Raw genomic sequence first — 18402 nt, 5'->3', positions numbered from 1 at the left:
ACGGAGAGAGAGAGAGAGCCATGAGGGAAAAGGGCAAACAAAAGAGAGGTGGGATGCCTCTATTATCCCAGGAGAGAGTTATGTGATCCATTTGATAAGACAAGCTCTTTTTGATTGAGTATGAGAAAGTAAGCAAACTTTCTTAGTAGGGGGAAATAAAGATAGATGCAGCGATAGCGTGATAGAGAAAGAGAGGGATGAAGGAAACAAAAGACAATGGCGGGAGGGTGAGTTTCCAATCTCAGTACATAGTTTACAACAACAGGGTCAGATTCACCACTCCAAATTTTTCAAAACAATATGTCCTCAATTTTAGACGCGTTAAAAGCTGGGTTCTCTTTTCTAGCTGGTGACGTCAATTTTGCCAGCTAGCTGAAATGAAAACTGTTGCCCAGCTACCTGGCTCATTAAGCTAAAATTAGCTTTAACATTTTCTCTGGCAATCTTTTCTAACGTTTCCAGCTGACTAGTAGTAAAACAAGAACCCTGTAAACCCTGCTCTTGATTGCTACATATATTATATCGGGTTAAGAGACTAAGACTAAAGCTTCATATCCCTGATACATTTACAGTAGAAGACATTCTTGTATTGTATTGTAGAGCTAGCCAGTTGTAGGATCCTTGGCTGCTTAGCACACTTGGACAAGTAAGGCAGAAGTTAGATTTATGTTTCATTGTTTGTATCATCAAACCAAATATTTTGCTTTTAATTTTTTAACAAGAGAGAGTGCTTTTTATATTAAGACTGACGTGTTGGGCGAATGTAACACTATCTTGGATAAAGAGTTTCCAAATCCAACAGAGCAAGTTAGTACCACTAACGTTAGCCTACTCTCTGATTAGCATTCATTGAGGACCTTCTTACACACAATGGGGGAACAACAGTCGCTTTTTAACATAAAAAGATGGAAGTAACACCCAGTTACCACTAGAGGTTGTAAGCTAGTTAGCCATGCTAACAGTTGCAGCTTTAGGGCAGACCAACGCAGTTTAATCCATTTTTTAGTCTTTTGCTCTTCTATCTTATAAAAACAAAAACAACCAAATAAACTATCATCAAGTGAATGACAAATGCTCTCTGCATTCCAGATTTCATTATTGATGGCAGTACAGCGCTGCATGTGTGTGGTGGTGTTTTTCCTCATGTGTGTGTCTCAATGTGCAGTAGGTTATGTGGGGTCAACAACACCACAGACTGCTGGTGTAAGAGAGTGAGAAACAAGAGTAAAAGGAAAGGTGAGGGCCAGGAAGGAGGCGACGCCTGCGTGTCCTGCTCTCTTTGTCATCCCGGCCATGGTCTTTGGTGACACTTTGTTCATTTGCGAAACCGACTGTTTGAGATGCAGGGATCGATCGAGCAAATAGATGCAGGACTCTGAAGATCTGAATGAGGGAGGGAGAAAGAGGGGGTGAGAAGCACATAGGTGTCATATTCACTGGGGACGCTGGGGACATGTCCCCACCACATTTTGAAATGGCTGATTCTGTCCCCATCACTTTTTGAAAGCATTTGTTAAAAATGTTCTGAAAATAGCTAGCACCAAAAAATGGTAACTTACAAATGAAAATGCTTTGAGAAAGGTTTATTTGCACAATAAGAAAAAAATTTAATACACAAGAAAAAAAAGTGCATTGTCCAAGAAAGTACCTTAAGCTAAAAAAAAACAAGCTGCTGATTACAGCATTATATTCTATATTTATTTTTCTGAATTGTCACGTGCCATCTGAACTTTTTGTTTCCCTTTAGTTAAATAAAGACATTTCCACCATAAATTGGAGCAGAAACTGTCTCCAGAATGCAGGAAATTAAGTGTTTAATACTCCAATTTTCTGGAGGAGGACCCCAAGACGCCCGCTTACATATTTCAGCATTTCATATTTCTTCAAAATAGTGTTAAAAATCTTCTCATTTTGTTCTCGTGTATCATTACGACCTAATCTAATAGCCATTATGTGCCCACCACTTTTCAAAACAAAGTGATGCCCTTTGAGAAGCATGTGCAGTTCATGTGCACCTTCAAGCTGGACACACATCACTATCTGTGTGCTGTGTTTTGTTTAATTTATACAGGACTGGCTGACAGTGAATATTATTTCTGTTTAATGTGAGATTACAGTAAAATTGGACTATGTTCACACTGGCAGTAAAAAGTGAAATGTACAACTTTCTGCCTGTTTAGCACACACAGTGCCTAAATAGAAGGAAAAACTGAAAGAAAATTGTTTGTTTTAGATGCATTACTAAAAGATAAACTAAACTTTCTTAAATAATTCCAAACACTTCAAAACTCATTATTCATCAAAAATAGTGCTGACACATTTTGTTGTTTGTTTTTTGCCCCCATCATGGCCAGCATTGACTTTCTGTTTCCATCTGATAACTTAACTTCCATCCATTATGTTGGCAGAACCTTTGATTTGAAATAGATTTTTTAATAGCAACTAATGGCTCCATGGATCTAAAACCTGCTTCTGAGACTTCAAATCTGAAATTTTGATAACCCCACTGCCACTTTATAATGTCTGCTTGACCGTAGCCAGGGTTTAGAAATGAGTAACGGTCCCGATTTTTGTTTCTTTTAATAGAGCTTATTTACGGTAATTCACTACAGTCACACAAACTAATGATCTATAATGAAATGCATAAAAACGGACCTGCTGGCTAGTAAGAGGACCTTTTTGTAGTCACTTGTTAAGGTTAGAAACTCAAGAATTATTATTAATGTCATGTTCGACCAGATATTTTCTTGCCAAGAGTTAGATGAGAAGATTGATACCACTCTCGTGTCTCTGTCTTAGCTATGGCGCTAGAGCTGAGGGTCACTTAGCTTTGCTTAGTATAACGAATGAAAGCAGGCAAGGCAAGTTTATTATAGTGCTACTTTCAAAAACAAGGCAGTTCAAAGTGCCTGCCATAAGACTGACATATTTATATTAATTTCTTTTTTGTTTAATACACAAACAGAAATTTGTAGAAATGAGGACTTGGTAACCACCAGCCAGTTACATGGACTACTTTGAGTCTCCGCTGGTTGTCTGGTACCTCATGGTGATGATATGGTCCCTGGAAGTCAAGCAAAAAATCCAATAAGCATATTTTCTAAAATGTGGAGATATTCCTTTCCTTGAATAATTTAATTAGAGCGGTTATTGTTTTCAATCTTCTTAAGCTCGTCTGTTTTGGTCGCCTTTCTCATCCCGGATTCAATCCAAATGCTTCATTGACTTTAATCGTCATGGGAGCATTTGGTCATCATAACAATGTGACCATAGAGCAGCTGGCAGCCAGAGGCTGTTTTGTCAGTATCACTCAGCTTACCATGTCAGATTATGTAAGACACTGTTTTAGATTGCACTCGCTCAAGAGGTCTCAAAAGGATAAACACGTGAATACACAGGAAACGTGAACATACAGAACTGCATGTACAGTACAACAAATGGTACAACAAATGGCAAGCACATGCAGGTAACCCCACTGTTGACACTTTTGATTCAAACACACAAATACACAGTGTGAGTGTTGTCCCAGTGGCCATGTTGAAGGTAGTTTTATATGGAGAGCTATGCACATAAGAAATCCAAGGTTCAGCAGGTAGCGGATTCAGCGAACTGCATTCCAAAGTGCTGTTTACTGTGTCGGGACAGAGGAAATGAATTCAAAGAAGGCTAAGGAGATGTCACTGCTAATGTACTGTATCCTTAAAGCTCTCTGCTAATCCAAGCTCTGTCTATCTCTCTCTCTCTCTCCTGCAGGGGAGTTCTCCTTACTGTCACTCCCAGCTTTGTCTCACCTCCGGTGTACCAGCAACCGAACTTCATTCCTCCTATATCTCCCCCTCATAATCCTTCCCTGTCTCTCCCTCTCTCTTTCTCACACACGTCCTTTTCCCGCCTTTGACAGATATACTGTACACCAGGGAGGATGAAATAGGAGACAGATGGAAAGCAATTGTGTTTTTATGCCACGAGGAAGCACTGTGAGCGTTTAAGAGAAAGAATGATTGCTCTAACAACCCCTTCCCTCTTTTGTTTTTGCAGTGCAGTTCAACTTGATTCCTGTGGGGCTCAGGATAGTGGCCATCCAGAGCACCAAGACAGGGCTCTACGTTGCCATGAACAGCGAGGGCTACCTCTACACTTCGGTACGGTCAGCACATACAGTACAGTAATGCAGTAAGCCCTTAAAGACTTGATTTGTAAATTCATTACACCAGTCCTGGTTGAAAAAGTGCCACCCCACCACTGGCTCTGTATCTAATAAAACACAGTAGGCAGTTTGGGGCAGCAACACGTGCATTTTAAATGTGGCAGTAGTGTTTCTTAAAATGAAGGTAATACAGAAATATGTCAGGAGTTACATGCAGTTATGAAAGTCTATGTGGAAAAATTGTGAAAGTGACTTGTGATGTCTTTATATTGTCTTTAAAAGTCACAGAATAACAAAAGGCCTCTACATTTTACAGAGCTGAAATGTTTACTGTAACTTACCACAAACTGTTGATCTCTGCAGTGAAAAAAAAGGTCATTCACAAAAAATGATGATGCTCAGAAATTCTCCATCTTGCAAAGTGTGATGCTGCTGGGCTTCTGCTTGATTTAGATGTATGGAAATATAAACATTTGTGTTTCAATTGCATTGCCCAGGCTCCATTTTTCATTTACTTCATAGCCATTGCCAAGTAATACAATACAAACCAGACAAATCGATCACCATTTGTAAATAGCATTGTCCACAGCCTTCATTCACAATAAATGTGCAGTGTGTTACGATAATTCACCATACAGATGGGTATATTATTCATATGTTAGTTAAAGGCCGAGTGTGTAATATGTAGGAGGATCTATTGACAGAGATGGAATATAATATGCATAACAATGTTTTCAGTGGTGTATAAAGACCTTACATAGTGAACCGTTATGTCTTAGAATGAGCCATTTCTATCTACACACTTCTTGCATGGAAGTCGCCATGTTGTCCCACCACATTTCTACAGTAGCCCAAAAAAGCCGAAAAAAAGGAGAAGACGAAGAAGAAGTCGTAAGAAGTTGTAAGAAGATAAGAGAAATTTGAACATATAGAGGACCACACATACTGTATTATTTAGCACAAGAGTTTCTTCTACACGCAAAGGGAGGGGGGAGCTGTGAGTGAGCAGTTAGATGCAATTCGCAACCCTCACCACTAACACTTACAGACTTAACCTTTAAGAAGCTTTGCAGATGCCAGTTTTAGATTGTGTATTGTAAAAATGTCAACTTATATTTTTGGCATAAATACAGAGCACAAGTTGTTGCTTTCAAAGAAAGACATGATTTTGTGCCAACAAACCAAGCTAGTATTTTCAACAATGGTGAGTGAGTCCTGAAAAATAATGTACTTAACCCTAAAATCTTATTATATATAATATGATAATTAATTATCAAGTCTTTGTGTTTAGGTCAACTTTAATCTGGGTCGGGCAATTTATTTCAGACGCATTTTTTGTTTTATTTGTTGAAATTCTCCACTGTATAAGCACAGCCAAACGTTTCATTCGATACCTGCCTACCTACCTAGCTGCCTGTGCAATTTGGAGGGAGGCCTGATTGGAGGTGATGAAATACTTTCTAAATCTAGCTGTCTATTCGTAGTTATCCAGTATTGCTTGAAATTGTCCACTTATCTGTTTTTTCATGGGCTCAGTCTTGTAACTTAAAAGGATGAGTTGAGTAAATGACCACATAATGGCCACACTATTAGCTTATTAGCATATACAGTATGTACATGCGTTGTGTTTGGGTTTAAAAAATAAAGTTATTCCAACTTGCAGTAATTTATTCAACAAAAGTGAAACTTTTTTTTAAACTTTAAACTTTTTAATGCCTGGTTTGTCAAATTAAACACGCATGTCTAGCTTCACCCCAAGACCCTTTACACAGGAAAAGCGGTTGAAGATGGATGGATGGATGGATGGTTGGATGTTTAGCTTCATATAGGCACAGACCTTTTCATATTATCTCACATTTACAGTATAACAAGTATGCAAGTTGTGTTGTCACTAGGGATAGGATGGAAGTGAAATTCACATCTCAGTATGCATAACATTGGATTTATGTGTAACGTAATTCAAGGTCACACTTTTTAATCAAGCTTTTTAACCTAATCTTACTTTTTCTAAGGTCAAGATCTCTCAATGTTTTTGCCATACAAATGTATTTAATAAAGTCACCTTGTCTTCAACAAGAGGCTAGCGTTAGAAGAAGCAGCAGATTAATGGTTTTAAAAAACTAAACCAGAAATATCCTGTTTCTATGGTCTAATATTAGCAATTAGCAATGTAACATGATGAGCTGTCTATACCCCTAAGTATACTACGATTAATACACACACACCGTCATGACATAATGCTGTAGTCTGACACTCTGAAACTTTTCACCCCATCCTGATTCCCTTTTACTCGCACTGGTGACAGTGGCTGAGGTGGTGACTTGTGTAACTGTGTGTCATATCTGCATGTGTCTGTGCATGAAACGGTTTCCCACTCTCGGTCACAGCAGCACTTGCATTCTACAACTTGTGAAACAGCTCATGCGGTGCTTCCAGAGAGTTGTTTCACATTGATGTGCAGAGAGAAGCGGCACAGCCGAGCCACAGATTTGACAGGTAGATGGAAGAATAGATGAAGAGGCAAGAGGGTGGATCCGAGTGCACTCTATCAGGATGCAGAGAGAATCTCTTTTTTCAGCTTTTTTTCTCCTTTAGGCACACAGTCAATGTGTTTGAGATCTTGTTTGAAGTGCAATGGTGCTCTCACATGAAAGTCCAACACTGCCTGCATGCATACTGCCAGAGACAAAGAGAGGGGATGCAGGGTTTCTATCAGCCTGGAAAACACACGTACAGAGATATACACAAAGTCCCTTGCTTACTGCCTCATCTACAGTAGGTGAACATCATTCTGTTGAGACATGAACACTGGTTAATGTCGGTCCTTCTTTTCTAACAGCTTACCACTTTGCCAACCACAAATTGAAGAGACGTAACAGAACTTTGCATTGTTGTAGAGATTTTGGAAACGCCCCCCAAAACAACACACCATCTGTGAAACAGCGCAAGCCCTCTAAAGCTTTACAAATGAACTTCAATTCTGTCATTCCAAGAGCTTGTCTCAGTGTTTAAACTAAAGTAAACACAGAAACTGGATTAGATTAGTAGCTGCATATGTATTTACTTGCAGGCTAATCAAGCTGTTTGGTTAGCCAACTAGCAAATCAATGCTACATATTCATCCGTAGTAATAAAAAACATTTATGACATAGTCTCACACATATAGCACGCTACCTTTTATACAACTACTTTCTCAAAGTTCAGCTCTATTGTCATTACACAAGGTTGCACAATGTAATGCACTCCACGATACACACATGGAAAAAGATGTTTATTGTTACATTTACACACATATATAATGTGTAAAGTATATGTAGATTTACAAGGAAGATGTTATATACGTATGCATGTTCAATGTGTAGCAAGTAAGTAAGTAATGTAAGTTGTGCAAATAGAAAACTTGGCATGGTCTGTGTTTACTTTCATTTGTAATGTGCAACGAAGGTGCCAAGGGAAAAAATGATCTGAGTGGCCACTTTGACGACAATAAGGTTGAAAAAAAGTCAGAAGAAGTTTTGAGTATTGTAGCCTTAACTGTCATTGCAACTTGCCGAAATGATAAAAGTAACCCCAATACATATTTTAACCTTTCTCCTAACCCTACTATAACGCTAGCCCAAAAAACTTTTCCCCTAATGAGCCCCAGAAAATGGTCCTTGCACATGACTTTTCCAGGGCTTGGAACCCCCCTAGACAGTAAAAACCTTGCATGCACACACACACACACACATAGAGGTTATACTTACCCAAGCATTCTCCTGACAGAAGAAAGGTGACCCATTTTCACTAAGGGAAAAAACCACAGAGAGACAGAAACAGAAAGGGGGGGGGGGGGCTCGAGAAAATCCCTCAGATGAAAAAGGAGGGAGGACACAGGAGAAGAGGAGTAATTTTCCCCCTTTCAACTTAAACTACCTGCTCTGCTATTGTTCTTTGCAAATGTGAGCACCAGAGAGATAGAGAAAAAGTCGGAGAACAGAAATAGAGGAGGAAGGCATGTTTTGCGCTCGTTGCCCTCAGGGTTCCGGAGAGAGGCAGTGCAGATCCTTAACACCCTGTTATGCAACCGCTAGCATGTGCAGGGAACAAGGCCCCTGCGTCATCCCCCGCAGGGTAAGGGAAATTTTAGCAAGCAGTCAAAGAAATAACCTTGATGTAAAATCTTAACATGAATATGTAGAAATTTCGGAAAATATTTTGCTACATGTGCCATTTTAGGTCATGGGTACACACACATTTCCTTTTGCTTACTGTAGTGGAAACTGCACTGTGGGGATGTGGGAGAAGGAGAGGAAGGAGGAGAAACTCTGTTGTTGTTCAATTTCTTATGTGTGCTTTCTTTAATGATTTATCATGAGGAAGATGTTTGAGATAATGGCTGTTAGTTTGTGGATGGTGTTTGGTCTGCATTGCAGAGGGACAGAAAGATGGTTTGCAAAACTGTGACCACATAAGGGGCTGCCATGTTTACATTGCGAACTGATTGAGGTGAATGTGTTGTAATTCTAAAAGTTAAAATGCTCCTTTAAAGCTGCTGTTAACAATATTTTCACATCAACAACGGATCAAATTATGTGTATGTGCAAAAAGGTCGCTTGTAGTGACGAACGCACACTTCAACTCAGTTGGACGAAGTGCTTTAGCATCTTTCAGCTCCTTGGTTTGGTTTTATGGGTCAAAATTGTACTGCTTTAGTTCACACTCACTGCTCCTATCAACCTTGTATTCAGATGCAGCAGGCAGCTGTTTCAGCAACAAAAAAAGCTCTAAATCTGCCTCCTGTATGCTAGCTGCTCAGCATCACCTGGCAGTTAAAGGCAGTGTCCGAAATCCCCACAGGTAAGTAAAACGGAGCTAATAGGAAAACTGTTGACTCTGTCAATATTTAACCGATGAGAGACGATGATATTTCCATAACCTTAACTTAACTTAACTTAAAGTTATTATTAACTGTGAGTGCTGAATATGACCATAAAAAAGCTCAATAAAAGTTCAATCATGCTTTAGCTGTTAAGAGTGGATATTGAATCCAAAAGGGAGTTATTGTTTGAAAATAAATAAAATAGAAGTGAATGATTTGCAAATACTTTCACTATGCTAAATACTAAATAACAATGTTTCCTGATTATGTTGATTAAAGTTGTCTTATGTTTCATGCTAAATTAATTTGCAAAGAAGTAGTATGAACGTAATTTCTAGGAGACAAGACTGGCAGTTACATCCTCATGATTTGTTTTCTCAGGCTCAAATCAACAGAATCAGGATAAAAAAATATGGAACCAGGGTTGAGAGGTGTTTCCTGTTACCTTTTTGTAGCAATAACAAAGGCTCATCTCGGCTGCGGCAGTGTTCCAGTGGCTACTCAGCATTAATCTTTCATGGGCCTCTGTGGCAGATGCGTTCCCTTCTGCAACCGCACACACACAAGCAGATAATTACAACACTTATTTAAAGGATTTGCAAATGAAGTACCTCCTCCCAGCTGTACATTTGCCAGTAATGGCTCAGAGAAAGGAGAAAAGTAGTTTTCCAGCTTGGCTTTCTAAAGCCCCGTCATTTATCTTCATTTATCAGTTGCATCATTTCAAGCTCCTTTTGATGTGGTTTTCTTTTTGTACAATCTTCAGTAGTTTTTCTTGGTTCTATACTTGTTTATATTCTCTACTCCTCTGCTGCCACAAGTAATTTTCCCCATGAGAATCACTGAAATGTAATTTCTCACCGAATCTAATTTAATGATGTCACCTTTTATAAACATTTCAAATATTTGTGACCTCATTTTATCTTGCAAGCTAATTAGACAGCCTGAACACAGTGCTTACAGCGCTTTTGATGAAATGCACTTGATCATGTATTCCACTTTTATCATATATGAGAAATTCGCCTGTAAACAAGGAAGACAATGAGTGATTAGAGGATGACAAAGTCCCATAAGCAATTCTTGGTCAAGGTCACTGCTGCCCATAGAGAAATTATATTTTACCTGTCTCCTCAGAAAGGGAGGTCAAAGGGATCTACCAAGCAGTGCATATATATCCATGGTGTTTGTTGATTTGTGTTTTTATTTGGTCAAAATTGTAATTACCTAAAGGAAGAAAGTGGATATCCAACTCGTTCTCATTCCAGCCCGTCACATCTGGAAACTTTTTCAAGACCACTTGTGTCGCTCTATAACGCCCTGTGTAACCTTAAGTGTTGTTTTTGTACGTGTAAAGCTCCGCGGTTAAGTTAGCAAGCATGTGTGTTGGTACCAGACGCCAAAAGACGTCACAAAGCATAGCTATTTGTCGCTCTGGGAATGAGAACGGGCTGGGATATCAGTACCATTAGCAAACTAACAGTTAATAGATAATGTTATGTGGACGTGTTGAAAAGGGGAAAATCCTTGAATCACCATTTGTAGGCTGCAACGTCATAGTAACATGAAGAAGTTGAAGCCACGTCTTCTAGCAATACCGCCTTCCAGACATTGGTCAACTCCTGCCATGGGAAACTCTCATCCAGCAGCTTGAAGCTGCAGGCTGCACCAGTCTGTCCATATACTGTTTCAAGCTCCTTGAAAATTTCAAAAATATGCACAATAGCTGCTGTATCCTTACAATGTATGTTTCTTTAAACAAAAACGAGGAGAATTCAAATTAAACTTTAATACCCATTAAGTATCTACATGTATGGAGTTTGATTACTTTAGTTTGCACAGTGGTATTTCCCCTGCAAACACACAGCATGAATTATTGATCACATGCAAGTGTGGTAAATCCCCAACTCGCGTGTTTGGCTGACCAGACGACACTTAAACCTCCAGACACATTTAACACAGCGGCAGTGAAAGGAGCTCCTGCCAGGACAAGGGAAAAAATAAACCGGAATTACTTTACTGAAGAGGGATGAATTTCCAAACATTCCAGTCCAGCCCTGCCATTTAAGGATCACCTATTTATCACTGAGATGGAGAAAGACATTATAAGAAATATATAAGTAACACTCCAGGAGTGAAAGTCTAAATGATGGAGCAAATGTCCTTTTGTCCTTGCTTTTGTTTCAGGAGGATAAAACGAGATGATAATAGAGGTGAGAAGGAGAACAGAGGAGTGAGTGACTGCGAAGCACCGTTTTTTCTACATTTACATTAAAATGTACAGGGTGGAAATGGACTTAGGTTTAAAATGAGACACCCACTGACACCTAAGCTTAACACACAAGCATCAGACCGAATGAAAAGCTGGCACTTTTTTATTAGATTTTTTACCGTCTCATACATATAGTGCAAAGCTTCCTTGTGTGTATCCATACAACACACACACACACGAATCTGTATTCAAGGCCAAGGTTTCTCAAACTCCTTGAGGAGTGGGTGGCAGGGCAGTTTGATAGGCAGGATAGGCTGACTCGTACCACAAGTAACAACAAACCGGGCTGACTGTTGTCGTTGTCTTGAGAGGAGGAAGGTAGAGAAAGAATAGGGGAGATGAGTGGCAATGGATGCTGGGAGGGAGAGAGGAAGAGACGGATGGCCTGACAGGCCCAGGCTCATAGCGAACATAACGTCTCCGCTGGGAGCAACAACCGCCTCCGTACTCATCTTTCTTCCCCCCTCCTTCCCCCATCTCCCTTTATCTCCCCTCTGTCTCACTTGTACAGCTTTTACTCGCCTGTCAGTCTGTCTCACTCCCTGTCCGGCTGTTTGTGTCTGTTGGCCTCTCGATGGTTTGTCTTTTTCTATGCTCTGCGGCCATCAGTACTTTCTTCCTCACATGCTTTTTATCACACCGTGAACCTCTTTTATTCTGAATATATAGCCCTGTCTTGATGATGTGTCCCTTATCTGCTGCCCTTGTCCTAGCTCTGTCCTCTACCTCTCTGTTCTCCTTTTCCCCTTTCTCCCTTTGTCCTCTGCCTCCTCGCCCTGAAACCTTTCCCTCTCACAGTCAGCTCTCCTCTCTCACATTTTCATTGTAACTGCAAACCTGTCCATATACAGAATACTAAATGTCTGTTCATATCTATTCGAGGACATTATCCATTTCTTAATGTAATGTGAACGGACGCTGATGTGGAAAAGACGCGTAGAGGTACTAAATACATTTCTGTGACAGCATGTTCCTTAACATTTTGGCTGAAGTGAAGCATCTGCCCACATACCAATCAAGTGATGTTAGTTGAAGTCTTCCATTTTAATGCTGGTCAGCAAAGCTGCCATGGGGCTAGAACAGTGACAGCTGTCCCAGGTGAATGCTAATTTTAAGGGCATAATGCAGCAAGTCCAAGACACACGGAAGTGGCATGCTTTGGGATAACATTTTGCAGCACAGCTCCAAAAATATGACTGAAGCACTGATTAGAAATGTGACAGGGCAGATGTGGGGCTATGCACAACTATGTAGTCATTGGAGGGGAGAGTATTCAGATTCAGAAGTAAAATAAAAAAAATACCACAATGTAAAAATACTCTATTACTAGTCCTGCTTTAAAATATAACTTAAAGTTAGTTAAAGCTGCACAAATCAATATTTTACATTAACAATGGATCAAATGAACCATACTCAAAAATTAGTTTGCTTTTGTTTATGACCCACAAAATGTCAGTGTCAGTTATGGAGGTTACGTAAGTTGCATAAGTTATGCAAATACCGTTATTTAACTGACGTTAAACACGACCGGAAGTGCTAGCTAGCATCCGGAAGCGTCTCATAGAGACGCCCCGGGTAGTCTCTATGAGACTCTATGAAATATAGTTATTTGACGCCGAAGGTACCCTTCAGCGTCAAATAACTATATTTCAAATAACTATGTTTTGTCACTTTTTCTAAAAGCGTTGGTATTGGACACCCTGAGATGAGAATGGTCCTGGTTTAGTTCAATTTAATTTTATTTATGTAGCACCAATTCATAACTCTTATGTAATATTATATTAAATATCTTGCATTGGACTAGGTGAATACACATGCACCCACAGACTGCTGCAATTATGTAATAGTGGATGTCCTGTGGACCTGATTCATTCTTCTTGAAGTTCAATTCGCTGCAGCCTCTGGTCACCGTGTTGATTATTGGCTCATTGGATATTTCGTGCACGTGTTGGTGATATTTTTTCTACCCCTTCCATGTGACAGAAATTTTCCATGGGACAGTGTCAGCTACAGTGTAAGAGAGGAAATACTGAGCAAAAACGCTCATCTTTGAGTGACCTACATCTATACACTTAAAAATTTCACTTTGCTGCAGTTCAGGGCTAATAATAATCAGTAATAAATGAAGCCTGACTCTGTGGTGATATCATGCAGGAACAGTAACTTTTTCAATGCAGTGCTGGATATCCAGCTGTATAAAAAGAGGGGCCAGATGGGCTGTGTGTATCCATCTGTCTTTACACATCCCTAACAATACACACCTCCTCTTCATCATTCTCTCAGTCGCCTTCACCTCTGCAGTACCTTTATTCATCTGGTCACAGTACATCTCTTTTCATTTCCCATCCACTGCCTCTCTTTCCATCATGTCTACTGCCCTATGAATCCTAAATCATACATACTAATACTACTAATAATTCTAAGAAAACACTAAACAATTCAATTGTTTTTGGAGGTCTTGATATTAATACAGGGACAAGGACCAAGTCTATGTGGTGGCTGTTCAGTGCTCCTGAAGCAGCGGGGCATTCGGGATTGGCTCAGCAGAGGTTAATGGCGGGGGGAAACTCCTTGTCATGGCTCCATTGTCTGAGGCACTGGGACCCGCTTACCTGTGGGCACCTCCTGAAAATTGCTTTCTGATAAAAATAGTGCTCAGCCGCAGACATGGCCCACTTTATTAGCCGTGTGCTCTGGAAAAGCCTCCCGGGTAGAGAAATGGTGGAGCGGAGAGGTATGGAGGAGTGATGTGTGGATGGCGGGACGGGAGGGGGGGGGTGGCATGGTGTTTTGAGATGCTGTAAAAGGCACACACACACAGCAAAAAGTTAACTTGCACACACACACACAAACACACACACACACACACACACACACACACTCCCCTGTGCAATTTAGCCACCCTCCACATTCCCACAAACACACATGTGCAGCCAGGTATAAACAATCTGACAGAGGTAGGCAGACATAATTGGGCCGGACTCCGATATCCAGGACCAGCTTTGGCCAGACTCACTGCAGTTAACAGGGGAAAGTTTGCCAAGGTAAAACTTTACTCTGCTGGATGACATTGTGGATCTACACTCAGAGGATGAACAAACACAGCTCTACTTACGACCCAATACTGAGAATCTGTGGAGGGAAGGATAGGAGGCAGAAACAAAACCCTTTCACATACAATTTCAGGAGATGGTATTGATAGCATATTGGGATGCCTGAGGAGAGATTTTTCACATGTAAGATGTAAAAAATTTCCATATTTAATGCACACTGTTGTCCATTTAGGTTTAAAGACAGTATGAGATTTTATTACTAGATCACCAGCATTACATGCAAGCAAAACTCAGTTCAAAGGTGTTCTGACATGTAAAATATGTCTGACGCCCCTATCAGCAGGACAACATCATTTGGAACTATGTCCCTTTATAACTACAATGCATTACTACAAGCAAAGCGCGTTGTCACTTGGGAGTAAATGAATGTCGATTTGGGGCTGATGCTTTTGTTCTTCTTGAGGACAGTCTTTTGCTAACCTTTGAGCCACAAATTCATGCAGCTGACCAACAGCAAGCTGCCTTGACAGTGCTGACCTTTGGGGAAATGGAGAGCTCAAAATGGAGGAAGCTATGGTTTGTTTTTATATTGCTAGTGTAGTTTATTAGCTGATGTACCATCCACTGGCATTTAAGTCTCTTCTGTCGTATTATAAACTGCTTCTTGCTTTACATGATGCATACAGTTACGAGACAGGAGTTGATGGTACAAATATGTATTTTGAATAAATTGTGTGAACTTATTGTCCCATTTAACAGCTAACAGTTAGCAAGCTTATTAGCCTGGACAGCTTTTCCCCCTCTTCAGTAATATCTAATTAAATTATGATCCCAAGAAAAAAACGGGGTACACAGAAGTGCACAGAAAATAGAACAAAGCCCAGAAAGCTAGGGTTACTGAAAAGTGCTAGCATGTACTGACTGGCGTTAGCAGTTAGGTGGACTCCTACAGTAGTTAACCGACTACTTCTGCACGTGGTCTATGGCTACGTTCACAATGCAGGCCTCAATGCTCTTTTCCGATTTTTTTCCCATATCAGATATTTTTGTTTAACAGTTCACATTATTGTCTAAATGTAGCCCATATCAGACTCCTGTGTGAACTGTCGACGGCCTGAAAGTAACCCGCATGTGCAAAAAAATAACACCACAACAACAAGGAGCACGTAGCTTCAGTTTGCTCATACCTGCAAACCCTCCCGATTTGGGAGACTCCTGTATTTCAATGTCCGCTCACAGTTTCCTCCCGGGGTCACATTTCTCCTGAATTATGACAAATGTTCACGACTTTCTGTCCTTTCCATGACAGTTTCTGGCGCTGTACAATGCATCTGCCCCACAACTCACTCCCTCTCTGTCTCATAAGAGAGCTTGCGACCAGGTGGATTTCAGGTGGAAGAAAAGGAATTTGTAAGCAGATGACAGCAAGGTAGAGAAAAAAGAGAGCCACTTGTTTTAATTATGGCTTTTGTGGCCACATATGAAAGTGGCCTCAATCCGAACTGGAAAAGATCAGATTCCTTGTGACTTGGGCTGTTCACACTGTTATAAAAAGATCTGATCTGAGTCACATATGAGCAATCGGATTTTGGTCACTTTGGCCTACAGTCTGAATGCACACCATATGAGAGCAAGCTTCAAGAACCAAATATTATATGTTATTTTAAAGACTTCACCCCTGATTTCTCTAATTTACCTTGGTGCTTATTCATTCCCTGATCACCTTCTACTTCTATTTATCACTCCTACCATACCTCTAATTTGCTTGTTGTCTTTCTCTCCCCCCTCCCTGCCTGTTCTCTGCACTGTTTGTGGCTTCTAAAGCTCTCCACTGGGGACTCCTTTAGAGATGCACAGAGGCACCGGACGCTAAATAGGGAACACCTCTGCTCACATGACCAGCCTCAGAGAGGAGGGAAAGAGGGAGGGCGGGACCAGTGGAACAAGGGAAGGGACAGATGAGAAAGAGATGAGGAAGGAAGGGCAGGGGAATGGGCAAAAAGAAGATGTGGGGCATCATGAAGGATGAGGAAGTGGAGGAAGAGGTGACAAGAGACAGGATTTCATATCCACCTTAAAATGCTGCAGCTATATCCACAGCCAAAACAATAGCCTTGCTGCATCGTGGCTAGTTATGACTGTCCCTGATGACAGGGTAGAGCCCTGTTCCACATTCAAAGCAGTACTAACAATCCACACACACACACACACACACACACACACTTGTGTGTGTAGATATATTTAAATGATGATTTTTAGAATATCAAGCATTAATACGGTAGAAAAAGTTCTGTAAATGATTTCTTATGAGTGAAGTTGTTCTTCATGTATTTTGCTGCTATGTCTTGCAAAACCAGTTATTTGGAATTGATGGTCTTTGGTGATATAGAAAGTTACCACATCCATCTTCACTGTTCTATAACAGCGAGCACTTCCTTTCTCTGTGGAGACTGGCAGAGACAGAGAGAGAGAGTGAGTGTGTGTGTGTGTGTGTGTGTGAGGGAGGGAGGGAGAGCATATGCATATGGGGATGGTCTCTTCAAGATAGCTCACTGGTTTTTCTAGCAGATCTTATGTGAAGAGTAGGTCACAGGATTCATGTAGGGATGAGGATATACTTGGAGAAGTTTTGTTAAGGAATGTCCTCTTTAACTTCCCTGAGAACTTATGCAAAGAGACACACCCAAATAATGTTCTTTGTTGATTGATAGGCAACTGGCAATATCCAAAGGATAGAAACTGATGATTTTGAAATTATAGTGAAATACATTTTAATTTTAAAACATTTAAATAATTAAATGAATTGAAGTCTGGTTGATTTTTGGTAACCATGTGCACATCTACTACACATCACTATATGAAATTAATTGAATTTTGCAGTTGTTTCTTTTTCACACACCAACTCCATTTTATACTGTATATAAACAAAGTGAGACCTTAAAGCAACATCATGTAAGACTTGTTCTTTTTGTGCAATTTTGTGGCACTAGTGTAATTCACCACTGTCAATAAAGACAGCTGTACCAACTCGTTCTCGCTCCCTGACTCGTCACCATCGTCGAAAAAATTTGATGTGTATTGGGTGTTTACTTTGAGTGATAACACAGGATATGGTTATACCATGTAACTGACAAAGTCTAGTTCGTAACTTGGCGGGCCGCTCCCGTCGCGGGCCCCAGTGCACTGTCTATACCTACGTCCCTGTAATGTAGTACGTTTGTTAACACCAACTCGAGATTTATAGCTAGAGGGTAATCCTCTGTCTGATTTTCTAAGTCAACAACTTTGCTAACACAGACATACATAAATAAAAACATAAATAAATGCAACAACACAAGACATAGCAAGACAGTTAATAAGTTTTTACTGACGAGTCCAACAGAAAGAAGGCAAGATCTGCATCTGTCTTGCATCCTTTCAGCTCTTTTAGCCTATGCCAATAGGTAAAGCATATTCCCATACTTACTCTTGTCTGGTCTCTTGCTCAGGCACACTCTCTTTTTCTTTTCCTTGATTTCTCTGACGTCTTCTTCGGTCTCTTTGTAGCCTCTGCCATGATATGTACATGTTACTGAGAATACCAAGATAGCTTCTTCCAAACAAGTTACACTGTACATTATATAATTTTTGCTTCTTCTTATAGCTTGCTTGCAGAAGAGTCGTGTAAAACCTGCAATAGATGTTTTGGCCACTAGAGGGCAGCATAAACCAGCTGTAGACACAACACATTAGGTCCGTATGCCTTAATGCGGCGCTGCACAGCGCTAACTTAACGTGATGCATGCTGGACTTAACATGAGGCATGCTGGTTAGAAATTGGGTCCGGCTTTCCCCGGGGCTGCATGTCACATGACATTGATATATATATATATATGTATATATATATATACATATATATTTATGTCCATATGTACACATTAGGAAACAGGTGAAGTTAATGATATGACATGTTATTGGCAGAAAGTTACAGCTGTCAGCAGTCTCCCACTGATGTGGGCCCAGGAGAAAGAGAGCTAGCTCCCTAACTGCTTCCTGCAGCTGTATCAGCACCTTGGAGAGTGAGGCAGCACTC

The 18402-nt window shown here is 40.4% G+C and overlaps 1 protein-coding gene across 2 annotated transcripts in view; it reads left to right on the top strand.

The window, feature by feature from the left end:
* fgf11a (fibroblast growth factor 11a) overlaps window positions 1–18402 on the top strand; it is a 102755-nt gene that overhangs the window by 61272 nt on the left and 23081 nt on the right. For both annotated transcript variants that reach the window (XM_046065087.1, XM_046065086.1), the window contains one exon: window positions 4039–4142. In XM_046065087.1, the coding sequence (XP_045921043.1) occupies window positions 4039–4142 (104 nt within the window). The remainder of the gene's footprint in view (window positions 1–4038; window positions 4143–18402) is intronic.

This window comes from Micropterus dolomieu, linkage group LG12 (genome assembly GCF_021292245.1).
Source record: "Micropterus dolomieu isolate WLL.071019.BEF.003 ecotype Adirondacks linkage group LG12, ASM2129224v1, whole genome shotgun sequence".
Classification (NCBI taxonomy): domain Eukaryota; kingdom Metazoa; phylum Chordata; class Actinopteri; order Centrarchiformes; family Centrarchidae; genus Micropterus; species Micropterus dolomieu.
Note: the sequence above shows the minus strand (reverse complement) of the source record. Positions and strands in the feature narration are given on the sequence as shown.